General features: G+C 44.5%; 1 protein-coding gene across 2 annotated transcripts in view; it reads right to left on the bottom strand.

The window, feature by feature from the left end:
- ITGB8 (integrin subunit beta 8) overlaps positions 1-16,439 on the bottom strand; it is a 185,367-nt gene extending 168,928 nt beyond the window's left edge. For both annotated transcript variants that reach the window (XM_068238639.1, XM_068238638.1), the window contains exon 1: positions 15,759-16,439. In XM_068238639.1, coding sequence (XP_068094740.1) covers positions 15,759-16,044 — 286 coding nt within the window. In that variant the 5' untranslated portion in view covers positions 16,045-16,439. The remainder of the gene's footprint in view (positions 1-15,758) is intronic.
- Positions 16,440-23,549: the final 7,110 nt, after the last annotated feature.

Raw genomic sequence — 23,549 nt, forward strand, 5'->3', positions numbered from 1 at the left:
TTAGGGCAGGGAACACACTTGTTAGCGCATTCACGTGCGGGAAATCGTGCAAAACACGTGCTTATCATTGAAGTCATTAGCCTGCTCTGGAATCAGAAATCTTTGCACTTGTTTGTGTTGTGTTTGCATGTTGTTTTTTCATATTTTAAGACCGAGCAACCTTCAGTTTTTTCCCCAATACACATGAGTTTTTAATTGCAATGTCTCTTGCCGGGAAGTGTGTTCCTTGACAACACTTTTGTGAACACCTCAATTCAAAAGCCTGAGTATTCCACCGCTCAGCCTTCCGCTGCTGTTATTTATCAATGTTGGTTTTGATCAACCACAACCCTGCATTGTAACATGTGTGAATTTGAAACTACAGCACCAAGCACCTGTTCACTTTTTGCTACATTAAAAGCTATAGTGCCAGATATTTCTTTGCCTCTCCACATTTTTGTAGAGTGTGAAGTCTGGTGGGATGGGTAAGTACAAGTTTAATCGGCTAATTCAGGGTCTGAGCCCACTGCTGCATTTTTAAAAACTTATAAAAACGGATGCTTTTTCAATCGTTTTTGAAATGCGTTTTAATGTTAAGACGCATCAAAAGCGCTTCAAAAATGCATGCATTTCTAAAAACATAGCAGTGGGCTCAGGCCCTCACTGTTCGTTTTTTAGCGGCTGTCCATGGTGGATCACAAAATAACGCTATGGAACAGCTGTAAAGATGCTAGATTATTTATCTATATAGTACTAAGCACTCACCCACGCCTAGTTTCTTCTAGGCTGTGTAAGACACTGGGGAGGGTGTTCATAAGTTTAGATGATTCGTTATGCACTTGGTTGCACTGATTGTACTTGACCAAGGGGTTACCACAAGAAAAAATGTGGGTGTGGTCCTTTTTATATTTTCTCTGGAAGGCCTCATGGATTGTAATAAGGCCTCTGATGGAGAAATCCCAGTGTGACTTTACAGAGAAACTCCGACCAAGAATTGAACTTTATCCCAATCAGTAGCTGATACCCCCTTTTACATGAGAAATCTATTCCTTTTCACAAACAGACCATCAGGGGGCGCTGTATAGCTGATATTGTGGTGAAACCCCTCCCACAAGAAAATCTGAGGACCGTGGTACTCCTGGCAGTTTCCTGTCAGTGAACCTTGTTGCATTGTGGGAAATAGCTGTTTCCAACTGCCAAAAAAAGCATCCAGCAGCTACATCACCTGCCAACAGCAAAAATGTCACCATGTAATAAATGTCAGAATGTAAATCAGGGATTTAAAAGATTTTACAATGGGCAAACACTGACTAAACCATTTATACATAATTATTGTAAAAATGAAGCACTTTTTTATGACATTATTGTCACTGGAGTTCCTCTTTACACTGGTGCCCATAGCTCTGCAGTTGTTTCACTGCATAGACATACCTCCCAACTTTTTGAGATAAGAAAGAGGAACAATTAAGCCACACCCCTAACCACGCCCTCAAGACACCTCTAGTCACAGGTACAATAGAGATTTTATAGGAAAAATATGTTGTTTTATAATTCAAATCACACTCTTGGTTCCTTTTTCTCCATATTAACACCTAAAAATAAGTACTATATCAATAGGATGGGATTAAAGTTTAGAATCCATTAAACATATTTCTCAGGAGAAAAAGACATATATCTACACAGATCTGTACATCAGTCCTGAAAGAGGGACAAATGAGAAGGAAAAAGGGACAGATGGACAGGGTTCCTAAAGAGGGACTGTCCCTCTAAAAGAGGGACAGTTGGGAGCTATGACTGGCAAAGTTTACCTGGGAATCCCTTGCCCTCTCTGTCACTACTGGATAGCAATGTATATATGATACTGGAAGAGTGGAACCTGAGGGAAGTGTGTGACTTGCTGAGGTATGTCACAGCAACCTTGTATGGATATCTGGCACAGCGCTGGAGCATAAAGCTGTCAGGAATAATACGTGTTTTCCACCTTGCTGCACCTTGAAATAATATCACATGTGCAGCCCGCTCCCCACCAGAACTGCGTTCTTACAGGAGATCTGTGGAGAGGGAAGCCTGGAAAAATGTAACCTTTCTGCTGATCAGCTCAGGAATTCCAAAGGGAAAAATGCATTTGGCCTTTATCAAAGCACATTTCCGTGAAATGGTAACCTGGCTCTGTCATAGGCCAATTCCATTTTAGTACATTTCACTGATAGCTCTGGTAGGGGAAATGATGCAGTGATCTGTACATTATAACGGCCCAATGCACAGCCAGGGGGTGGGCCAATACCAAACATGATCAATAGTACTCAATTAAAGTACGGGTCTGTGAGTAGCAAATGATACACCGTACAAAGAGAATTGAACTGCGCAAGCGCAGAGAGCGCAATAACATGATGCGCGCATATGCAGAAGATCCCGGCCGTGGGTCGAGACAGACTTGTAGGGGCTGGAAGAAGTTGTTTTTCACCAGTAACCTTTAAGTACACTGCTGGTTGCCAAGACTCTGTTCTTCTTTGTGGCCACACTCCCATCTGTGAACCAGTGTGGCCGCACTGTGCAGGCAACCTTTCGGCCCATTGCCACAGAACCGCTCATGCATGGAGGAAAATGCCAGCTCCATGCTACCGCGGAGACACGGGCCGTCTTGCACTCTTGCACCTGTGCAGTCTGGCCCCACCATAGCTCCCAACTGTCCCTCTTTTGGAGGGACAGTCCCTTTTTGGGAGCCCTGTCCCTCTGTCCCTCTGCCCCTCTTTCCTCCTCATTTGTCCCTCTTTAAGGACTTTGTCCCTCTTTCTATGTAAATATATATGTATTTCTCTACTAGAAATGTGTTTGATTGCCTCTAAACTTTATTCCCAACCTTTAAAGAGAACCCGAGGTGGGTTTGAAGAATGTTATCTGCATACAGAGGCTGGATCTGCCTATACAGCCCAGCCTCTGATGCTATCCCAAACCCCCCTAAGGTCCCCCTGCACTCTGCAATCCCTCATATCACAGCGTGTCGCAGAGGGCTGTGTTTATCTCTATAGTGTCAGTCTGCTGCTCTCCCCGCCTCCTGCAGAACTCCGGTCCCCGCCTACATCCCTTCCCTCCCCGCTGATTGGAGGGAAGGGACGGGGGCAGTGACCGGAGCTATGCAGAAGGCGGGGGAGCAGCCGAGACTGACACTACAGATGTAAACACAGCCCACACAGCGCGTCTGTGATTTATGAGGGATTGCAGAGTGCAGGGGGACCTTACGGGGGTTTGGGATAGCAACAGAGGCTGGGCTGTATAGGCAGATCCAGCCTCTGTATGCAGATAACATTCTTCAAACCCACCTCGGGTTCTCTTTAAATTGATACATTTCTCATTTTAAAATGTTAATATGAAGGAGAATGAACCAGGATAGGAAGGACCAGTGTGGTTTAAATTATAAAACACCATATTTTTCTTATGAAATCTTTATGGTATGCATGGCTAGGGGGGTGACGGGGCGTGATTGGGGGTGTGGAAGGGGCGTGGCTTAAGTGTCCCCCTTTATCATCTCAAAAAGTTTGGAGGTATGCCCGACTCGTGCACAGACGGGAGCGTGAAAGTGCAAAACCTATTCGACAAGCCTTTGAATCAGCGCTGGAATGGCGAGCTCAAGGGGAAGCCTCTAGATCAGGTTTTCTCAACCAAGGATTCTCGAGTACTCTGCAGGGGTTCCTGGGCATTTCCCCCCATCGTGAGGGAAGTGTAATAGAGCTCATTATAATAGGGGGGACTGTAAAAAATTGGGGGTCAGATTAATAATGAGCACATTAAAGTGAACCTGAACTCAGAACTCCTCTCTGCTCTAAAAGATACACAACAGCATAATAACCTTTAAGCAAAAAAACATGTATTTGTTACATCTGATACAACTCCTAAAATAAATTTGCACAATCTCTACTTCTGATTCATGGAAGCAGACGTATTGTTTACAGCCTGTGCTTTCAAATGTGCTTATCTGCTTATCTGGTAGTCACATGACACGGGGGAGATCAAATTACAACTTGTGATTAGACACAAATGAGGGGGGATTAAACAGACTAAACTCTCTAAATACATTTGCATTTCTCTACGTTTTCCTTCTGTCTTCTACAAGAGTTCACGTCCTCTTTAATAAAAAGCACTAGGATAAGGAGACAGTATAATGAGTGGCAGTGTAATAGGGGGTAGTGAAATAAACAGCCTCACATACTTTTAGGGCTTGTTCACACCTAGGGCGTGTTCACCTTTTTTTTAAGCGCCGGTGATTTTCAAAATCGCCCTAAAAGCGCTTGTGCAATGAAAGTGTTCACATCTGAGTGGTTCAATTCTGATCCGCTCACTAAAGCGCTGCTTGGACCATCTTGTACCATTTTTGGGGTGATTTACCTATAATGGCAGGTATAGGAAAATCGCAAAATGCTTGAAAAAGCGCATGGTATAGCAATTTCCCGAGGCGCTTTTAAGAATAAATACTGTACATTGGGCTTGATTCACTAACGTGTGATAACTGTTATCACAGCCATGCTATGCGATTTGCGCGAGTTTGCTGCAAATTTTCGCGTTAGCAAAGGTTAACGTGCGCTAAAATTCGCGTCAATTTACATACGAAAATTGCGAATCGCATAGCGCGGCCGTGATAACAGTTATCACACTTTAGTGAATCAAGCGTTTTGTATTTATTCTTTTCCCGGGTCAAAGAGTTGACTTCCCGACTTGCGTCACGAAGTTACTAAACAAATCGCTCTGCAAAAGCGCTTAGAAAAGTGCTTTAAAAAAAACTGCAACTCGCAGGTAAGCGCCAGGAGAGCAAAAAATAGAAAATCGCTGGCATCAGCTATTTCGATTTTAGATGTGAACAAAGCCTGTAAGGCCACGCCTCCTCCAAAATAAATGCAGGGGTTCCTCAAGATCAAAAAATTGTTTGCAGGGCTTCCTTAAGATCCAAAAGTTATTTGCAGGGTTCCTCCAGGGTAGAAATGATGAAAAAGACTGCTCTAGATTATCCTGAGGCTTCCCTCTACTGAGAAAAGTATTTACATTTTTTTCAGAAGTTGCCTTCATGTATACTTTAAAAGCGGAACTAAAGCAAAACCTCCTCACTGATCTAGCAGGTTAGCCACACCACAAGGACAACTTGGAGCAGACGTCTGTTTCAAACAATGCCTCAAAAGGTTGAACATAACGTGAGATGAATGTCACCTAGTTAAGTCATTATCATATCCAGATCAGGTAGTTATATCATACTTGTAGCTGCAGTATATTATGAACGGATAAATGGGGAAAAGGCAGCTAAATGAGTCTCTCAGAAGTTTAAGCAGGAGTGATGATCACCTGACTTCTACAGACACCTCAAGGAAAATGAAAGGCAAGATGACATTTGCATCCATCAAACTTCCTGAATACAAGTCTGCATGAGATGAGATAAACAATTATATTTCTTTATTTTTTATTTTTAAAAATGTAAAAAGTTGGTTGAATGTTTTACTGTTTGTAATCAGTAGCAGCCTATTAAGTGTCTCAGAGTTAGAAAAAGGTCAATAATTCATTTATTTTATCTCTCCCTGCCCTCAGAAGTTGTATTCTGCCAGGAAATCTTTTATGGCTGTAATTTACTTATCAGTGATATTTACTGTATTCCCGACAAGGTACCGACAAGACAGAAGCTGTCACTTCCATTCCTAGAAATTAACTCTTTTAGGCACAAAAATAAAACAAATAAATCAGCCTGGATATTCATATGTATAGTACTGTACATACACCTTTATCTCATCATGTCACATATCGCCTCAGGTACACTTTAAGAAGAATGGGAAATAACCCCACATTCCCAATCATAATGTCAAACTAGGGTGATAAATCTAGCAAAGCCAGGGTAATGACAACTGTCTCAAAGTGCGTTTAATTTTACACAGTCATAAAAATAGTGACAGTCCCTGAAGAGATAAAATGAAATTAATAAGCTGCTTTGAGGGTTGGCTTTTGGTAGACATTTTCAGTTGTCCCTAACAGGGAGATTTCTGCACATAGGAGAGCGAGATCCTCCGCCAGTGTGCTCCCCACAGTAACTACCAGTGGACCCCCCTGTTTATTTATTCGTTTAATTCTGCCATAGAGAGAATGTAGGAGGACTTCTCTTACTGGAGCAGAGTCATAAAACTTCATGACATGAAGTCCTTGATTTGTTGAAATGTCATAGGCTCAGCAGCACAGAGAGCCAAACATTCATGGACAAGACGGCCACTTGTTTCCATAGCCATTTCTTTAGGGGGCTCCAGTGGGGAAATTGTATAACTGGAACTCCCGAGGCATAGAAGAAGCTGTAGGGAGACCCTCCAGAGGCTGTCAATGGATAAAGTATTACATTTGGGTGGATCATTTAAATAATAAAGTATTGTGCAGCACAGTGGCGCTGTGGTTAGCGATCTTGCCTTGCAGCGCTGGGTCCCTGGTTCGCATCCCTGCAAGAAGTTTATATGTTCTCCCTGTGACTGTGTGGGTTTCCTTCAGGCACCCTGGTGTCCTCCCACATCCAAAAAAAACCCATTCAGATAAGTTAATTGGCTTCCATTTGAATTAACCCTAGACTATGATACATGCACTACACGATATATACATAGACACATGACTATGCTAGGGATTAGATTGTGAGCCCCTCTGAGGGACAGTTATTGGCAAGACAATATACTCTGTACAGCGCTGCGTAATATGTCGGTGCTATATTAATAAATAAATAAATAAATAAAATACATTTTTAAGTGCTACAACAAGGAAGATGAGGATGTCTTTAAGAGCCATGCTGGACAGGTTGACATGAAGCAGTGATTTGCAGCAACTGGAAATACCGGGCTGTAAATAAGTAGTCACTACGTTTTGGATTTATAGGGTAATTTCCACACTAAACTGTTTCTAACAGATAATACAGCTGCTGCATTTCTACTTCATTTCAGAATTAGAATCAATTTATTTGGCCAAGTAAGTTTGCACTAAAAGGAATTTGACTTGGCAGTTGCTTAACAGACACAAACAAAACAATACAAGGACAAACAGTGTATATATATTAAAAGTCAAGGACATTATGTAAGTTATAGAGGCAGTAAAAAGGGCAAGAAATGTTCATTTTCAGTTCTATGCTGTAATGCTTAAGTCCTAGCAGGTCTAGCATTTCTGCATTAAGCAAGGCACATGCCTCAGTGAAGTAGCTGTTCCTGTGTCTGGAAGTTTTAGTTGCGACTGACCGGAATCTTACCCCTGAAGGCATACGCTGGAAGATGGCGTGAGCAGGGTGAGAGGGGTCAGAGGCAATCTTGGTCACTCTCTTTCTGCACCTGCTAGCGTAAAGATCCTGCAGGGAAGGTAAACTACTGCCAATTATCCTTTCTGCTGTTCGGATGATGCGCTGCAGTGCTTGCAGAAGGAAAGTCGGTACTTATTTACATACTGTGTTGCTACTCCCTCTGACCACTAGATGGCACAACAGTGTAGATATTAGCTAGCCCCTCCATTCACTTCAATGGATAATCCATTTATTATCTCCATAGCAGGGAAAGCAGCAAAGAGTCATACAGTTAAAAAGGCATCCGGTAATTAGGTAATGTTCCCTGATATTATACAATTGCCTTTCCTTACCTATACCTCAGTCTAACCTCCCTCCAACCCTAACCCTCCCCCCTCCCCCTCCCCCTTGGGAAGTCTAGGTATTGTTTCTGCTCATTTTGGGACACACAATAAACAAACATTTCTCAGTGATGCACCAATAAGCAGTAATGATGTCACCCCCTGTTGTACATTTAAGAATGTAAATCAGGGAGAGGAAAGATTTTACAATAGGCAAACACTGACTAAATAATTTATAAATGAATACATTGTAAAATAAAAGCAATTTTATTCAATACGTTATTTTCACTATAAATCCTCCTTAAAGGAAACCTGAGAACAAAAAAAAGTATCCATACATCCCTGGAACTTCCTGCAGACTCCTTCAGGCTGTTGGCTCCCTCGGTATCATCTCAGGCCCCTTATAATAATAATAATAATAATAATCTGAACATTTGTATAGTGCTTTTCTCCTGTAAGACTCAAAGTTCTCAAGAGTTGCAGCCACTGGGACAAGCTCAGGAGGCCACCCTGCAGTGTTAGGGAGTCTTGCCTTGAACTCCTTACTGAGTAGGTACTGATCCTAGCCAGGATCAAACCCTGGTCTCCCATGTCAAAGGCAGCATCCTTAACCTGTACTCTATTCAGCCACTACTTCGACCTTCCTCTGGCTGTCCGGGTACATCTATCAGTAACCACCTGTCACCCCCATTGCCAGGACACACCCAGTGATGGGAATGCGATACGAGCCGCGTATGCGCACTACAAACCGGCTGACTGTAACAGATTTACCGGGATGGACAGTGGAGGACTGAGGCAGCCTGGGAGGATGGCAAGACAGCCAATGGCCTGAGGGGGGCTGGAGGAAGCCCCAGGTATGCATGGATACTTTTTTTTTTGTCTCAGCAGGTACACTTTATTCTTACCTAAATCTCTGCTTTAAATTTGTGGTGTATGTGCAAATTCTGGCATCATATATATCAATTGTCATGGTGTTTACCATTTTCACAATGTAACCCTTTAACTGGCTCTGTTTCAAGTTTATACTTGTAGTTTCGTCATCTCATTTTACAAGTTCCCTCTCTCCTCTGTCATCAAAGCGTTTTCACAGCTCGCAGTCTGCAGCGCGCTGTCTGATCGGGGCCACTCCAGGCTGGCGGGAGCTGTGACTGCATGAGGCTGGTGACTAATGTTGTGGTGATAAGTTATAGTAGTATACTGGGCACCACATCAAATACCCTGCAGAGTGCTGGGAATCTCCTCTAAAAAAATCCCACTGGAGACAGACGCTTTCCCTCCGCTCTTCATGATCTTCCCTCCTCTGCCATCTATTTTGCTATTTGTTAGAAATGGATTTAAAGGTGTTTTTTTGCTTTGGATTGAATGGGGAAAGGCCACAACCATATTCAGGTTTTACTATCTGATTTGTATGAGTACAGTTACCAAACCCCAACGCATGACATGCTGATGAGCTGCATGTCTGTGATAATCACGCTTGCTAAGTGAATATAAGTAGTGTATTATTATTATTTAGTATTTATACAGCACCAACATCTCCCACAGCTCTTTACATAAGCAAAAGAGCCTCTCTGAGCTATTCCACCCATTGGGTCAAACACAGTCCTTTTTCTGAAGCAGGTACACAGCCAAGAAACAGTGAGAGACAGCAGGAAAGTTCAAAGGGTGATTAGCTGTGCTCTGCTTCACAGCTCAAAACACAGAGTGGGGTTTTAAAACTGCAACTATGACAGTATGATGCAATGTTCTAAAAAAAAAAAAAAAAAAAAAGAGAGAGACTTCTCCTTGCTACCAATGTTTTTGTCTTGCTTCAAGTTTGCTTTCACAATCTGGAGAGTTAGATTCTGCACTACCTCCAACCTTCCATGCGGAAGCTTCGTCCCTAAGCACTGTTCCCTTCCCCCCCAGTCATCCTCTGATCGCTCAGCAGCAGCAGCAGTTTATCCAACATTTGCCAACATTTTATATAAGACAGCAGGGAATCCTTGGGGAATTCTGTCTTGTTATAATGATAGTATTACATCACTACACCTGACCACCCACATACAATACGTTCAGTCACACATGTGTGTTCTACATACACTTTCATTGTTCATTCCTCTGCACCTAAACGGCAGTCAAACCACATAAACCACTTTTTCCAAAGTAAAATGATTGTAAGAAGCCTCAAAAACCTAAAGCCCATGCAAAATGCACCTTACAGGTGTAAAACCATCTTTATTTTCAGCGTTAAAAGAAAGTGGTCATGTGACCCCAGTGTGGCGCCTCTCCATGCCCTTGTTACCCAGGGCTGACTATTGCCTAGCATATCACCACATGGCATGTTTACTTCTGGGGGTTACTAGTGATGGGAATCGGTGGAATGCTTGAAACTGTTGCATTTCCTCCATTAAAAGTGTCAGATAATATGTTTAAAGTGTACCAGAGATAAACGCTATTACAAAATTTATACATACATGGGGCTTCCTCCAGCCCCCTCCGCACGGATCGCTCCTCAGTCTTCTCTATCTCCTCTACCGAGTCCCGCAGGAGCAGTACTATTCTCCCCCGGAGAGAGATGGAGAGAGTGCACTGCGCTGGCGCAGACTGGCTGTGACTGGAGGAAGTTATGGGACCCGGTACAGAAGACTGAGGACGGCGGTGTGGGAGTGATCCATGCGGAGGGGGCTGGAGGAAGCGCCAGGTATGTAGAAATATTTTAATAGTGTTTATCTCCGGTTCCTTCAAAGTGTACCTGAGACAAACATATAACAAGGATCTATACTTACCTGAGTCTGCTTCCAACCCCCTGTATTCAGTCAGCTGCTCAGTGTCCATCCGGTTCCCTCTATTCTCCCGCAGTCTGCCCCGGTAAAGTCTCCGACTGAGGCAACCAGGGACAACTGCACATACGCGGTCACCTGTGTCCAGGAGGATAATGCGCATGCACAGATTACTAGGACTTTACTAGAGCTGTAACTGCGCTTGCACAGAACACATCTGGTCTCAGCAGCGCAATCGGGGGGTGCATGTGGCCAGGACCATGCATGAGCAGTGGCCCACTACCAGTCTGGATTGCAGACTCCACAGCGGGAGAATGGAGGGGACCAGATCGGCATGGAGGGAGCTGACAGACTAAAGGGGGCTGGAGAAGGCCTCAGGTAAGTTTAAATCCTTGTTTCAGGTTAACCTGAACTCTTGCACAGGACAAACATAGATAAATGCACCCTGTATGTATTTAGAGAGTTTAGCCTAAATCTGTGACTAATCACAACTGTAATTTGATCTCTCAGCTGTGTCAGCTGGCTGCCTTGGCAGAGCAGCTAATTTGTAAACGCAGGATGTTAACCCTATGTCTCCTTACATGAAAGCAGGAAGTAGAATTGCAAGATTTGTATCAGCTGTTACAAAGAATTTTTTTCTTTATAAGTTATTATGCTGTTGCTTATCTTTTGGAGCAGAGAGGAAGTTCTGATTTCAGGTCTGCTTTAACTGTGTATAGTGTGTCTGTATATAGTTTGTTGGAAACAGTGCACAGTTAGTCACAAAAGGTAGTACCTGAATCAACATTTGCTGGTTTTATGTTGACCTATCTGCTGTAAGACTAACACAGGAGCATACCTCACTCATTACAAGCATAAAGGCATGTCTGGAAAGTATTCATACATGGTTATGGAGTACTTCTAGCAAGCATATACAGTATGTGTTAAGTAGTACCTGAACTGGTGTTACCCACATCAAAGGCCATCATTCATACACACACCATGATGCTGGGAAACACTGGTCTATATCACAAAGCTGCAGAGCCTAAACCCCACACTCAGCTGTGACTCACCCTAATGGGTGGCTACTATAACATTATCACCATACTTTTATATAATGATGACACATTTATCTACAGCGCTTCACAGAGAACACTAACTGGTTCGCATCAATATCCCTCCCTTAGTGGAGGGCGCAGTCTAATGTTCTTACCACATCCTATTTATTTTCAGTTATAAATATTTTTTATAACATTGCATCATTCTGTCATATTTGCAGTTTACAACCCACACTGTATTTTAAGCTATAAAACAAAGCAGAAATAACGACCTTTGAACTTTCCTGCAGTAAAACTTTATCTCAAACTGCCTCTCATTGTTTGTAAGTGCTTCAGAAAACAGTACTGTATTCTACCCAGTGGGTAGAAAAGCTCAGATAAGCTCTTTTTGCATAGATAACAACTGAAGGTTTTTTTTTTTTTTACTTCTCCTGTACTGGAAAATAATAAGAGACTTTTCTTTTCTATTAATGTTCTATTTCTTAGCTGTACTAAGAAAAACAAAAGTTTGCTTTCTTAAAACAGAAAGAATTTGCGATAATTCAGGTTGGAGTGAGCTTGAGATGTCTTCCAGTGCCTCACTGCTGAATCTATGCAAATTAACCATTGTTGCCCTTAGAAGCTAAACACACCTCCAGAACCGCTGGAATGCAATGATGTGTCACTGGAATGCACTGATGAGGATCAAACAATCCGAAACAGTCTGTATGCATGTTGGATTATTATGGCTCTGTACAAATTAACAAGCTGACACATCATTGCATTCCAGAGGTTCTGGAGGTGTGTTTAGCTTCTAAGGGCAACAATGGTTAACTTGCATATATTCAGCAGTGATGCCCTGGGAGACATCTCAAGCTCACTCCAACCTGAATTATCTCAAATTCTTTCTGTTTTAAGAAAGTAAACTTTTGTTTTTCTTAGCATTTTAGTAAGGGGGCTTTTAGGACCATTGTAGTCCCTCACACACTCCAATGAGTTCTGGGTCACCATGAGCTTGCTGGTTAGCTGTACTACACATACAAATCATTATCTTATAAGTTTATTTTCGCTTCCGGTTTGCTTTAAGTGCTGCCAAGCGAGAGTCAGAGTGCTATATATCAGCACTTTTTAGAAGCACTTTATGAACATGTAACTAGTAGGCTCTCTTCTGGTAGTAAAGAAGTAGCCAGAAATGGATAACAGGATAGTTTTGCTGCAGCAGGCCACCGTAAGCATGTGATATATCTATGTGTGCGGCTGGGAACCCTCTTTTCCCTGACCCAGCTGATAAATGGAGACAGCACACATGGCGGGGCCGCACTTTCTGTAGTAAAGCACAGGGGTAATCAGCCAGAAATGTTGCAGGCCTGTTAAATGTTGAATGTGTTGCCTTGCTTGCACTTCTCATGCTGTGTATTATAGCCTCTATAGACTGTGAAGTGTAAACTATGAAACCAACCTTATCTGTGCAATGACAACGTAGAAAATATGAGATAAAGACCAGCTTTTCAACAGAGAGGATTAAGGTGAATTGGGGCCCTAGGCAAGGTAGTAGATTTGGACCCCCCCCCCGTATGGCCCCTTTGTAAGCAGAGGGGGGTCAGACAAAAATGGCAGGTGGGCCACTTGATTCCCACTGGGCCCCAGGTACTTGCCTAGTCTGAGTGTGGATGCTACTGCTCTGGCTCTTCAACAGAGATGATTAAAGTGAAATGGATAGCTAGACATGGTAACAGCTTAGGCTTCCCCTACTTATTGCTACCTTGCTATTTTAGTAAGGTACAGACTAACCAGCAAGCTCATGGTGACCCAGAACTCATTGGAGTGTGTAAGGGACTACAATGGTCCTAAAACCATTAGGTAGGACCATTGTAGTCCCTTACACACTCCAATGAGTTCTGGGTCACCATGAGCTTGCTGGTTAGTTTGTACCTCTCGGATTTACAAGCCCTACTCCATAGAGCCAAATTAATCCATGCCATGCACTGATGAGGATCAAACAATCCGAAACAGTCTGTATGCATGTTGGATTATTATGGCTCTGTACAAATTAACAAGCTGACACATCATTGCATTCCAGAGGTTCTGGAGGTGTGTTTAGCTTCTAAGGGTACAATGGTTAATTTGCATATAATCAGCCGTGATGCACTGGGAGACATCTCAGGCTCACTCCAACCTGAATTATCGCAAATTCTTTCTGTTTTAAGAAAGCAAACTTTTGTTTTTGTGTTTCTATTTTAGTAAGGGGAGGGACTCAGAAGCGATGGCAGGCAAGCCCCTGGACACCCACCAGGCCCTAGGTACCAGCCTAGGTAACCTTGTGAGTTATTTAGTTCTGTCCCTGATTCTGGTCCATCAACTCTTACCACTAGGTAGAAGTCTCTGGCATTGGTACCCATTATCTAATATTGTCCACATAATTAACATTATGGCTTCCAAGCAATCCGGATACACACAGGCATTCTGTGAAAGATGCAAACAATGGCAGGTTGTCTGTAATAAACAGTGTGAAAAAAAAGTCTGTAAAAGTTGTGGTACTGTTTATTACAGTAGTCAGCAGCACCTGGCTAAACAACCAAAACTTCTCTATATGGCACAGATTCTCTCCGCAATACAATGCCAGCCTGGACAGACACTGGCACACATTGCAAGTACATGCTGTAATAGGGTTAGGCGAGCTTGGTACAGGCATTACATACAAGGGCAACAAGGCATTCTGATATGGCCTGACTGCCTCTAGGGGATTGCAGCTAGCAACTGCCAGTGACACATCTATGAATATCTTGTGTGCAACTTGTGTGACAATTCACTGCTACAGGAGAGCAATAGGGGGCAGGCGAAGCTTTCATCCCTGACATTAGATTGTCTCTGGGAAAAATAATAATAATAATCAGCCAAGAAAATCATACTCGGGTGATTGCTGTACACTTGCACTACAAACTCACTGTGGATATGTATAACATAGGCATCACCTATCTCCATTACTATGTTAAAGCATACATGCATTAACCTTCGCTCAAACCGATTGCCAGTGATCATTTTGGGTGATAGTTACAAGTCCTGTATAGACAAGCTGCTTGGCTAAGTGCCAAGTAGACTGTCCTGTTCCAAGGAGAGGGGAGAGGGATAAGCAGAGGGGCGCTGCAAGGAATACAATAGCACCACAACCAATAATAGCAGAAGGGTTGAGAACTATTCAATGCAACGAAGACAAGACTAGTAATGTCAGAGGACTCACATTAAAGGTCAACTAAGGGAGAAGAGTATGGAGGCTGCCATATTTATTTTCTTTAAAAAAAAAAAATACAAGGCGCATGGCAGTCCTACTGATCTATTTGGGTGCAGTAGTGTCTGAATCACACCAGAAACAAGCATGCAGCTAATCTTGTCAGATCTGGCAATACTATCAAAAACCTGATCTGCTGCATGCTTGTTCAGGGTCCATGGCTGAAAGTATAAGAGGCAGAGGATCAGCAGGGCAGCCATTCAACTGGTATTGCTTAAAATGAAATAAATATGGCAGCCTCCATATACCTCTTGTTTCAGCTGTCCTTTAAATTCTTGCCTAAAGTGACCACCAGACACAGTCATTTCAAATCTGGAAATCTTATAGGAAGCTCACAGGATCAAGTTGGGAGACATCATCTCCTCCTGTCTATTCATAATTCTGCCAATAATGAAATCACACTATGAGGGCTGGAACCCACAAGAGCGTTTTTTGTGCATTTTGGCAGCGCTGCGATACGCTAGCGTTTTGCCAAAACGCTCAGCTGATGTTAATGGATGGGGCAACTTCCACAGGAGCGTTTGCGTTTCCCAGAAACGCAAACGCAGGACCTGCAGCATTTTGGGAGTGTTAGCGCTTCAATGTAAAGTATTGAAACGCTAGCAGAAACGCTCAGCAAAACCTAAACTGAGCGGTTTTGCTAGCGTTTTGCGGTTCAGCACACTGTAACAAAATTAAAAATAATTCACAGGACCAATCAGGATAAAAACGCGAAACGCAAAACGCTACACAACCTCTGAGGAAAAAAATACACTGTTGCAAAACGCGACCGAAAACTCGCATGAATCCGCTTGCAAACCGCTCATGCAAAACGCTAGCGGTTGCGTTTTGCGTTTGCGGATTTCAGTGGGTTCCAGGCCTTATTGTGGCCAGCTCAATCATTCCACAGTCATGCAGCTGAAAATATTTAACAGGTCTGATTTGTTAGCAATCCACTGAAAAGAAAAATACTCATGTCATCTCTGACAGTGAAATGACATGTGATGGCTAGACAGTCATCCTCGCATGTGACAAGGAAAAACAAAGGACAGCAGTGCATCCAGTGTGTGCAGTGCAAGCCTGGCACCTGTTACTGCAGCAGTCTCAGCATCAGGAGGATGAACTCACCTGATTGGCAGAGTCCCAGGAGGAGGGAGAGCAGCCAGAAAGCCAGCAGGCTGCTGGGCGCCCTGCTGATGAGCAGACAGCGAGTAGTGCCACCAGCAGGGTTAGGGACTGCCGCTGGCCTCAGCATAGTGCAGATCGGGCAAGCTTTCAGGGGGACAGTCAGTATGTGGAACGTGACAGTTTCGGGGACCCCAGTGCTTTTGTGCGGGGACACTGCCGCGCATATCGTCTCGTCCAGTTGATCAGGAGGATCCCCTGGCTTCGGCTCTTCTATGGGCAGCAGCATTGGCCTCGAAGCATCAGCAGCCGGTGCAATGGAGCCACTGCTATTGCCCGAGCGCCCACTGCTGCCATCCCCGATCCAGGAGCTTTTTTTATGTCGAGCAGCTGCACCCAGCGATCAGATCGGCAGCCGATGCGTGCAAAAAAAGAAAAACTCTCCCAAGTTCACACAGGTGGGTTCCTAAGGCGGGCAGGTCCAGGGGTGCGAGCCGGAGGCATGGTGTACCCCCTACCCAGGCGAAGTGCTTCTGCTGCTGCGCTAACTCTGGCACTCTGGCGCGCTGGATCCAGACTACAGCATCCGACGCTGGACCAGTGATCGCGCGCCGGAGGATGCGGAGTTCAGCTTCTCCGAGCGTTCCAAAGACAAGGTTCAGGGTTCGAAGTTGCTAGGAGACCTGGATCCCACACTATGCGAGTCCGCACTGCTCCCTCTTGTGTTAGTAGCGTGGGCGGGACATTAGTGCAGCATGATGTCACCGGGATCGCTTCTCCCACTTTTCTTTGTTTTCTCCTGGCTCTCTCTCACAGGCTCCCTTGTTCTTGGAACCCCTTCTCTGCCACAGACCAGGGGTGGGGGAGCAGTAGCTCGGCTCAGGCTGACATGATGCTGCTGGAGAGCTTTTTTTTTTTCTTTATATATAAAACTTTCAGAGTTGTTCATCATCCAAACGTATTCCCCTCTGAGTTCTGCGGTGGAGAGACATGGAAGAGATGCTGGGATGTCTGCAGATGAATGCTACTTAGGGACTCGGCATGTGGGGTCTGTTTGATCATTTTGCCATATTGTGTAAAGATCCTGTGTCTGTGTAGCTGTACAAGAATTGATTTAAAGTGGAAGTTCTGTGTTCTCGTACTAGTAGCAGGACTGCGGATAGCTAGGCACATGCCTGGAGCAGCTGGGAAAGTTGAAAAATGACTAGTTGTACTTGAAATGGCAACATAGTCTGCTAGCAGTTACATAGCTATCTAGGTTGAAGCAGATAGGCAGACTCTAAAATGAGCTCCCAGATACCAGAATTTGGTGAGGATGGGGGCAAACATGGCAATTGCACAGGGCTTCTGCTAACTTACAGAACACCTGAAATGAGAGGAGCATGGAGGATGCCATATGTATTTCATTTTAAAGTGGACCTGAACTCAGAACTTACGCTTTGCTCCAAAGCCTGGTACGCACCATGCAATTTCCTGTCAGCTAGATGGGTCGAATAGATAATATCCGACAGGTCCACTCTGATTTCCAATCGTTTTTTCTGATCGATTTGCACAGAAGTGATCAGAAAAACGATCGAAAATGTTGGAAAATATCTATCGATCTACTATCTGATGGGAAATTGCATGGTGTGTACCAGGCATAAAAGATAAGCAACAGCATAACCTTTAAAGAAAAGTAGTTCTTTGTTAGCGGTTACAAATCCTGCAATTAAACAGCAGTGTGTCTACTTCATGCTTTCATTAAAGCAGACATAGGGTTAACCGTGTGTTTCCAAATTAGCTGCTCTGCCGGGGTAGCTAGCTGACACGGGAGATCAGGGGGATTAGGCTAAACTCTTTTAAAACACACAGGGAGCATTTCTCTATGTTTTCCCTTTGTTCTGTGCAAGAGTTCAGGTTCACCTTAACCTCCTTAGCGGTAATCCCATGCCTGAGGGAGTTATATGCAGAAGATGCTGCAGATCTCTCTGTGGTATGTAACATCTTTTTTTCTTGATTTTAGGGATTGAAAGCTTGTGAAAAAATTGCATGGCTTTAGACCCTAAATCTAGAAATAATCATAACGCCAGGGAGGTTAACCTCCTTAGCGGTATGCCCGACACTGTGTCGGGCATACCGCCGGCTGTCCCCAGGAGTCCCCCATTATAATTTTCAGCGATCGGATAAGTGTAATATCTTCAGCTAGCACTAGGCTAGCTTGCAGTGGTGGCCGGCATCCTTAGATTACTGATGATCCCCCCCCCCCCGATCGCTGCTAAATACATTACTCCCCCTGGATCCAGCGATCGGCGCAGCCTCCCTGCACATCTCTGGTCCTCTCTATGGGGAGGATCGGGTTTGCGCATGATTATTAGCCTTGGTTCATACATAAATACATACATAAATCTGTACATTTACAGAAATGTAGACCTTTTATGTGTGAACACACCCACAGAAAACAGTTACAAAACTGACAGGTCTGGACTGGACCGGATATGTACTCCTTTTATGTGTGAACACAGCCATAGAAACACATAGAAAATTGATGCCAGCTGTCAAAAACAAAAACATTTTCCCGCAACGCATCTGGATCCTGATACACAGAGGAGTAGTGGCAGGCAATAGGAAATCGGATCCCCCTCTACACAGGCAGTTTTGGACACAGAAACTGATCCATTTTCTGTGTCCCAGCCTGTGGGTGGGGAGGGGGCCACCATGCTGGAGGTGATAGCAGCCAGGATGGGGGTGACAGCGGTCGGTGGGGAGGGGGACGCCCCCCCCCCCTCACCTGGGTCCCCCGTCCCCGCTACTCTCTCCAGCTACATGCGCAAAAGTAATTAAAATGTATGTATGCGGGGAGCTTACCTTCTTTACTTCTTTCGCTCGCCGCTTCACTACCTGCAATACCACCCTCCGAAGTATAGAGGGCGTCATTGCAGGTAGTGACGCGGCGAGCCGAGGACGTAAAGAAGGTAAGCTCCCCACGCTCTGAATACATACATTTGAATTACTTTTGCGCATGTGGTTGTAGGGGTATGGGGGACCCAGGTGAGGGGGGCGTCCCCGCTGACTGCTGTCACCCCCGTCCTGGCTGCTTCACCCTCCAGTTTGGTGGGTCCCCCTGGGCATACATTTCCACGGACTGGAAACGTATGCTCCAAACATACAATATTTAAGTATAAAAACAGACGGGAAAAAATAAATAAAAATTGGATCCGTTTCAAACGGATCCGATCTGTCACGAACCAAGTGTGGACCTAGCCTTACAGTAATTCTATGTAAGCAGCAATCCTGGTTTGAGAAGTTCCATTGGATTTATGCTCCAGGGCCATTTTTTGTCTAAAACCAGCTCAGTACACCCATCTTTACTCCTCCTCTTATGACTACTTTCCTTACTCCTAACTACTTCCTGTACACACTGCCACCACTGCTCCTGGACTGCTGATGTTAGAGTGGTCTCACCTTTACAGCAGGAAGTCAGTGTAGCATACTTATAACCTGCAAATGGTAATGGCACAAATGGCCAATGACCCAAGTCTGCAAACTACCTGTCTCAGATCATCATTAAAAAACTCAAATTATAGTTGCCAAGGGAATCTGGACTGGCGCCTCGGTGCTTCAGAACAGAATCTCTCATCAGCTTCTGGTGTGCCATTTGTCTGACAAGTGACCTTGGCACAGAGGCCGCAGTCAGAGTCAGACAACAACATTACACAGCAGTGTAATGTCAGCCCCATTCATTCATTCCAGTTTGGAGAGGTTTTATGACATTTGCTCTCAAACCACACTCCTAAACTCATGTTCACCCCGTCATGTATTAGTAATCCTATTTCTACTATTTCTGTCTGCACCCCCTACCCCAGGAGTGTCCAAACTTTTTAAGCCAAGGGCCATTTCGCCATTCTTGAGAGTGTTAGGGGGTATTGCTAGCAAAATTAAACACAGTTTTTGCTGATTGCCGTTAGGTACACTATTGCCTGTGAAATTTTGTCAAATAAAACATTTCCTTGGGAAATAACCTATATACCATGTGCAGTTAGCACGGTGGCAGCTGCTAATCAGTGGCTGTTACTGCTGCTGGCACCTGCATGCTGCACTGCAGCTACGGTTTTCGGGCTGCATGGAATTAACAACTGTAGAGAGCTTTGGGGGCCACCAGAAATGGCTCGGTGGGCTGCATTTGGCCCCCAGGCCGGACTTTGGACATGTCTGCACTATCCTATTATCAGCTGCTATTCTTTTATTCCTAGCACTCAACCCCTACCCTGTTATTAATTCTCACCCCTTTCCAATAACTAACCCTACCTTCACCCATTACCCTATTATTAAACCTATGCTCTTCCTCTACCCTGTTACTGAACCTATCTTCACCCATTATTCTATTATTACCAAGTGCATATTAAAGTTCTTTGACATTATTGAGGTAAGCCATCTGACCCTGCCTCCGAGAGACTTGGGCACAGGATACAGCCGGCTTATCCTGCTGCTGCACAAGTTCCCGGCGGCATTAAATACTATTCTCCCTCCAGGTCCACATGGATAGTGGGGAATGATGTAATTCGGCTTTCAGCTATTTCTGGAGGCCGAATTACAGTGTTTTAAAAGAAACTTCAGCTCCGTCTTCTGACAGCGCCGAAGTTACTGACTGTGTGCCTCTATAGCCGTAATTCCTATTACGGCCTATGGTGACGCCGGCTGCGTCAAAGTCTCCTGCGCTGCATTTGCAGTGTTCGCCTGACCCTTTCTATTTTAACTGTTTTTAACGCAGTTTTATCATCATCTGGGTGCCTCTTATCCCCCTTTGACTCTACTATTACCCTATTCTCACCCTTTTCCCTCATACTAAACCTTTTCTCTCCCCACCCTTCCCTATTACTAACCCTGTCTTCACCTATTACCCTATTATTAACCCTATGCTCACGCCTACCCTATTACAAACCCTATTGTTCCCCCTACCCTACAAACCCTATTGTTCTCACTACCACAACTTCACCCATTACCCTATTATTAACCCCATTCTCCCTTAAAGGACAAATAGCGGAGCGCCCACTAGTCAATGCTGTTATTTGCATTTCTACAAGCCCCAGGATTCTACCTTAATGTTAAATATTTGCCAGTAATGGGGTGCCTCCGGGCTCTGAATTTCACTTTTTTTTGCCACATATCATGGCTTTGCGGTAGAGGGGAGTAAAGGTTTGGGGAGGAGGGTTAGGAACCACCAGGGGGCGGGGGGGGGGGGGGGGGGGTAAGGTTAGGCACCACCAGGGGTGTGGGGGTCTTAGGGTTAGGCACCACCAGGGCGGGGGGGTCTTAGGGTTATGCACCACCAGGGAGGGCCTTAGGGTTAGGCACCACCAGGGGGGTCTAAGGGTTAGGAACCATCAGGGGGTCTTGGGGTTAGGCGCTATCGGGGGGGGGGGGGGTCTTAGGGTTAGGCGCCATCAGGGGGGGTTAGGGTTAGGCATTGGTAGAGGGAGTGTTCTGTGTGAGTGTACGGTTACGTTTAGCCATAATAAAATATCTGTAGATATTACCAATATTTTACTATCGTAATTCAGAAGTAGAATATTGCTAATTTTAACGAGATTCTACTAGCGGCAATCCCCTGTTCCCTTTTTTCCAGGCGCCCTTTTTTCATGAATGCAATCTGCCGCCCTATCAGAGCTGCTTCATGCTCTGTGTGCATTCTGTAGAGGAACACACCTGTTATCATAAGTATTCTCCCTCACAAATGATTGATGTTTGGTTTTCATGGTTATTCTGGGCCCAGCTTCCCCACTGACAGTTCTGACTGTGTTTAATGATGGATCTCTAATTCATCCCTGCATGACGCTGTGGTAACTCACCAGAGACACATGGCAGGGGCCCATGGAAAATCACTTACAAGTGCATCAGCTGCCATCCATGGAGCCTGGGGACAGGCCACTTGTGCTATGACAAATATGGTTATCTTTGTTAAAACCTATGAGAAGAGAAGAATGGAGAGTGCATGGCTAACACTTTCTAAGAAGTTCTGGTTCTAATTCTGACACTCTTGGCTATAAGGCTTTCTAAATCACTCACATGAAACCGTAAACAAGTCAATTATTCTGTATCTTAACATTAAAGGGATCCTTAAGCCTAAAAAAAAAAATCAGTTTGACTCACCTTCTACCAGCCCCCTGCAGCTGTCCCGTGCCCTCACAATCACTCACGGATCCTCCTGTCCCCCGCCGCCAGTTATTACTGCACCTGCACAGGAGGTCATGCCACGTGTCTCCTTCTACGCGTTCCCATCTGCAATAGCACCCAGCGCAGGCACAGTAAGTGTAGGAGGCTACGCGTGGCCAGGCCTGTCGGCGAAGTGAAAGTAGCTGGAGGCGGGGGTCAGGAGGATCCAATGATGACTGCGAGGGCACAGGACAGCTGCTGGGTGTTGGTAGAAGCCCCAAGTGAGTAAAACTGATTTTTTTTAAATATATGTATATGTCTCTTTAACATTTACAAAAATCAGCTTTTTGGTCTTGTTCACATTGCGTTAGGCTCGCATGTCCGTCTGCAGTGAGCTTATTTTGAGGCGTTTTTTCTTTGATTCCCGGTGCCTGGGTGGGCAATTCCTTTTTGTGATTAGCGGTTTCCGAAGCGTTTTTCCCAAACGTTTTGGTAATTCTCTCCCTGACGCAAGTCAAGAAGTTAACTCTTTGATCCGGAAAAGAATACAATGTATTTGTTCCTAAAAACGCGATCGCAATCGCTCCACAAAGCGGTTTTGTGAGCATTTTGCGTTTTTCCTATACATTCTATTGAGGCGGAATCAGCTCAAAAATGGCTCAAGCACCGCTTATCTAAACGGATCGGAAACGAACCACTTAGATATGAACTATCTCATAGAGAATCATTGTGTAAGCCCTTTCAGGGCGATTTTAAAAAATATCCCGCGCTTAAAAAATAACAAAAACGCCTGCAGTGTAACAAGCCCGCCAAGTGGTTTCTCCTTAAAGGGATGTAGTAGTGACCACCAGGGCTGTAGAGTCAAGGAGTAGGAGCAATTTTTGGTACCAAGAGTCAATGGTTTTATAAATTGAGGAGTAGGAGTCAAATGATTTTTGTATCAAGTCCACAGCCCTGGTAAGTATAAGACTAAGGAGTCGAGGAGTCGGAGCAATTTTGGGTACCTGGAATTGGAATCGGAGTTGGTGGTTTTATAAACTGAGCAGTTGGAGTTGGATGATTTTTGTACCGATTCCACAGCCCAGGTGACTACAAACAGGGTAAAGCACAGGTGATCTCAGATTGGTGGCGAAGGTACTTGGAATCAGTGAGATCTTAAAGAAAATTTTATTTGAAAAAAATCTGGCCAGTTGCTTACCTGGGGCTTCTTCCAGCCCCCTGAAGTCCTCCCAGTCCCTCACTGTTAGGCCTCTTGCACACTATATGCGATTCCGATTTTTTTATACGTCCTATTTTTAACTCAGATTTAAAAACGTAACAGCATGCAGTACGTTTTTTAATCGGATCAGATAAAAAATCGGAGTTGCATGTAGTGTGCAAGAGGCCTTATTCTGATCTGTTCAGCCGCTCTGGCCCTTCGAAAGCTGAATGCTCTCATACAGAACCTTCCTCTGGCGGGCAACTAATAAAATATTAACCCTCCGCAACTAATAACCCTCCCCAGGCAACTAATAACTCCCCAGCAACTAATAACCCCCCCCCCCCCCCAGCACCTAACCTTAAACCCTCACCCCCCAACAAAAAAATTGGCATGCAAACTACGGTTACTAATAGCGGACGCTTTGCGTGCCGATTATTTTGTCGTGCTACTATTAGCTGCTCCGT

The sequence above is a fragment of the Hyperolius riggenbachi genome, chromosome 5 (genome assembly GCF_040937935.1).
Source record: "Hyperolius riggenbachi isolate aHypRig1 chromosome 5, aHypRig1.pri, whole genome shotgun sequence".
NCBI classification, from domain to species: Eukaryota; Metazoa; Chordata; class Amphibia; order Anura; family Hyperoliidae; genus Hyperolius; species Hyperolius riggenbachi.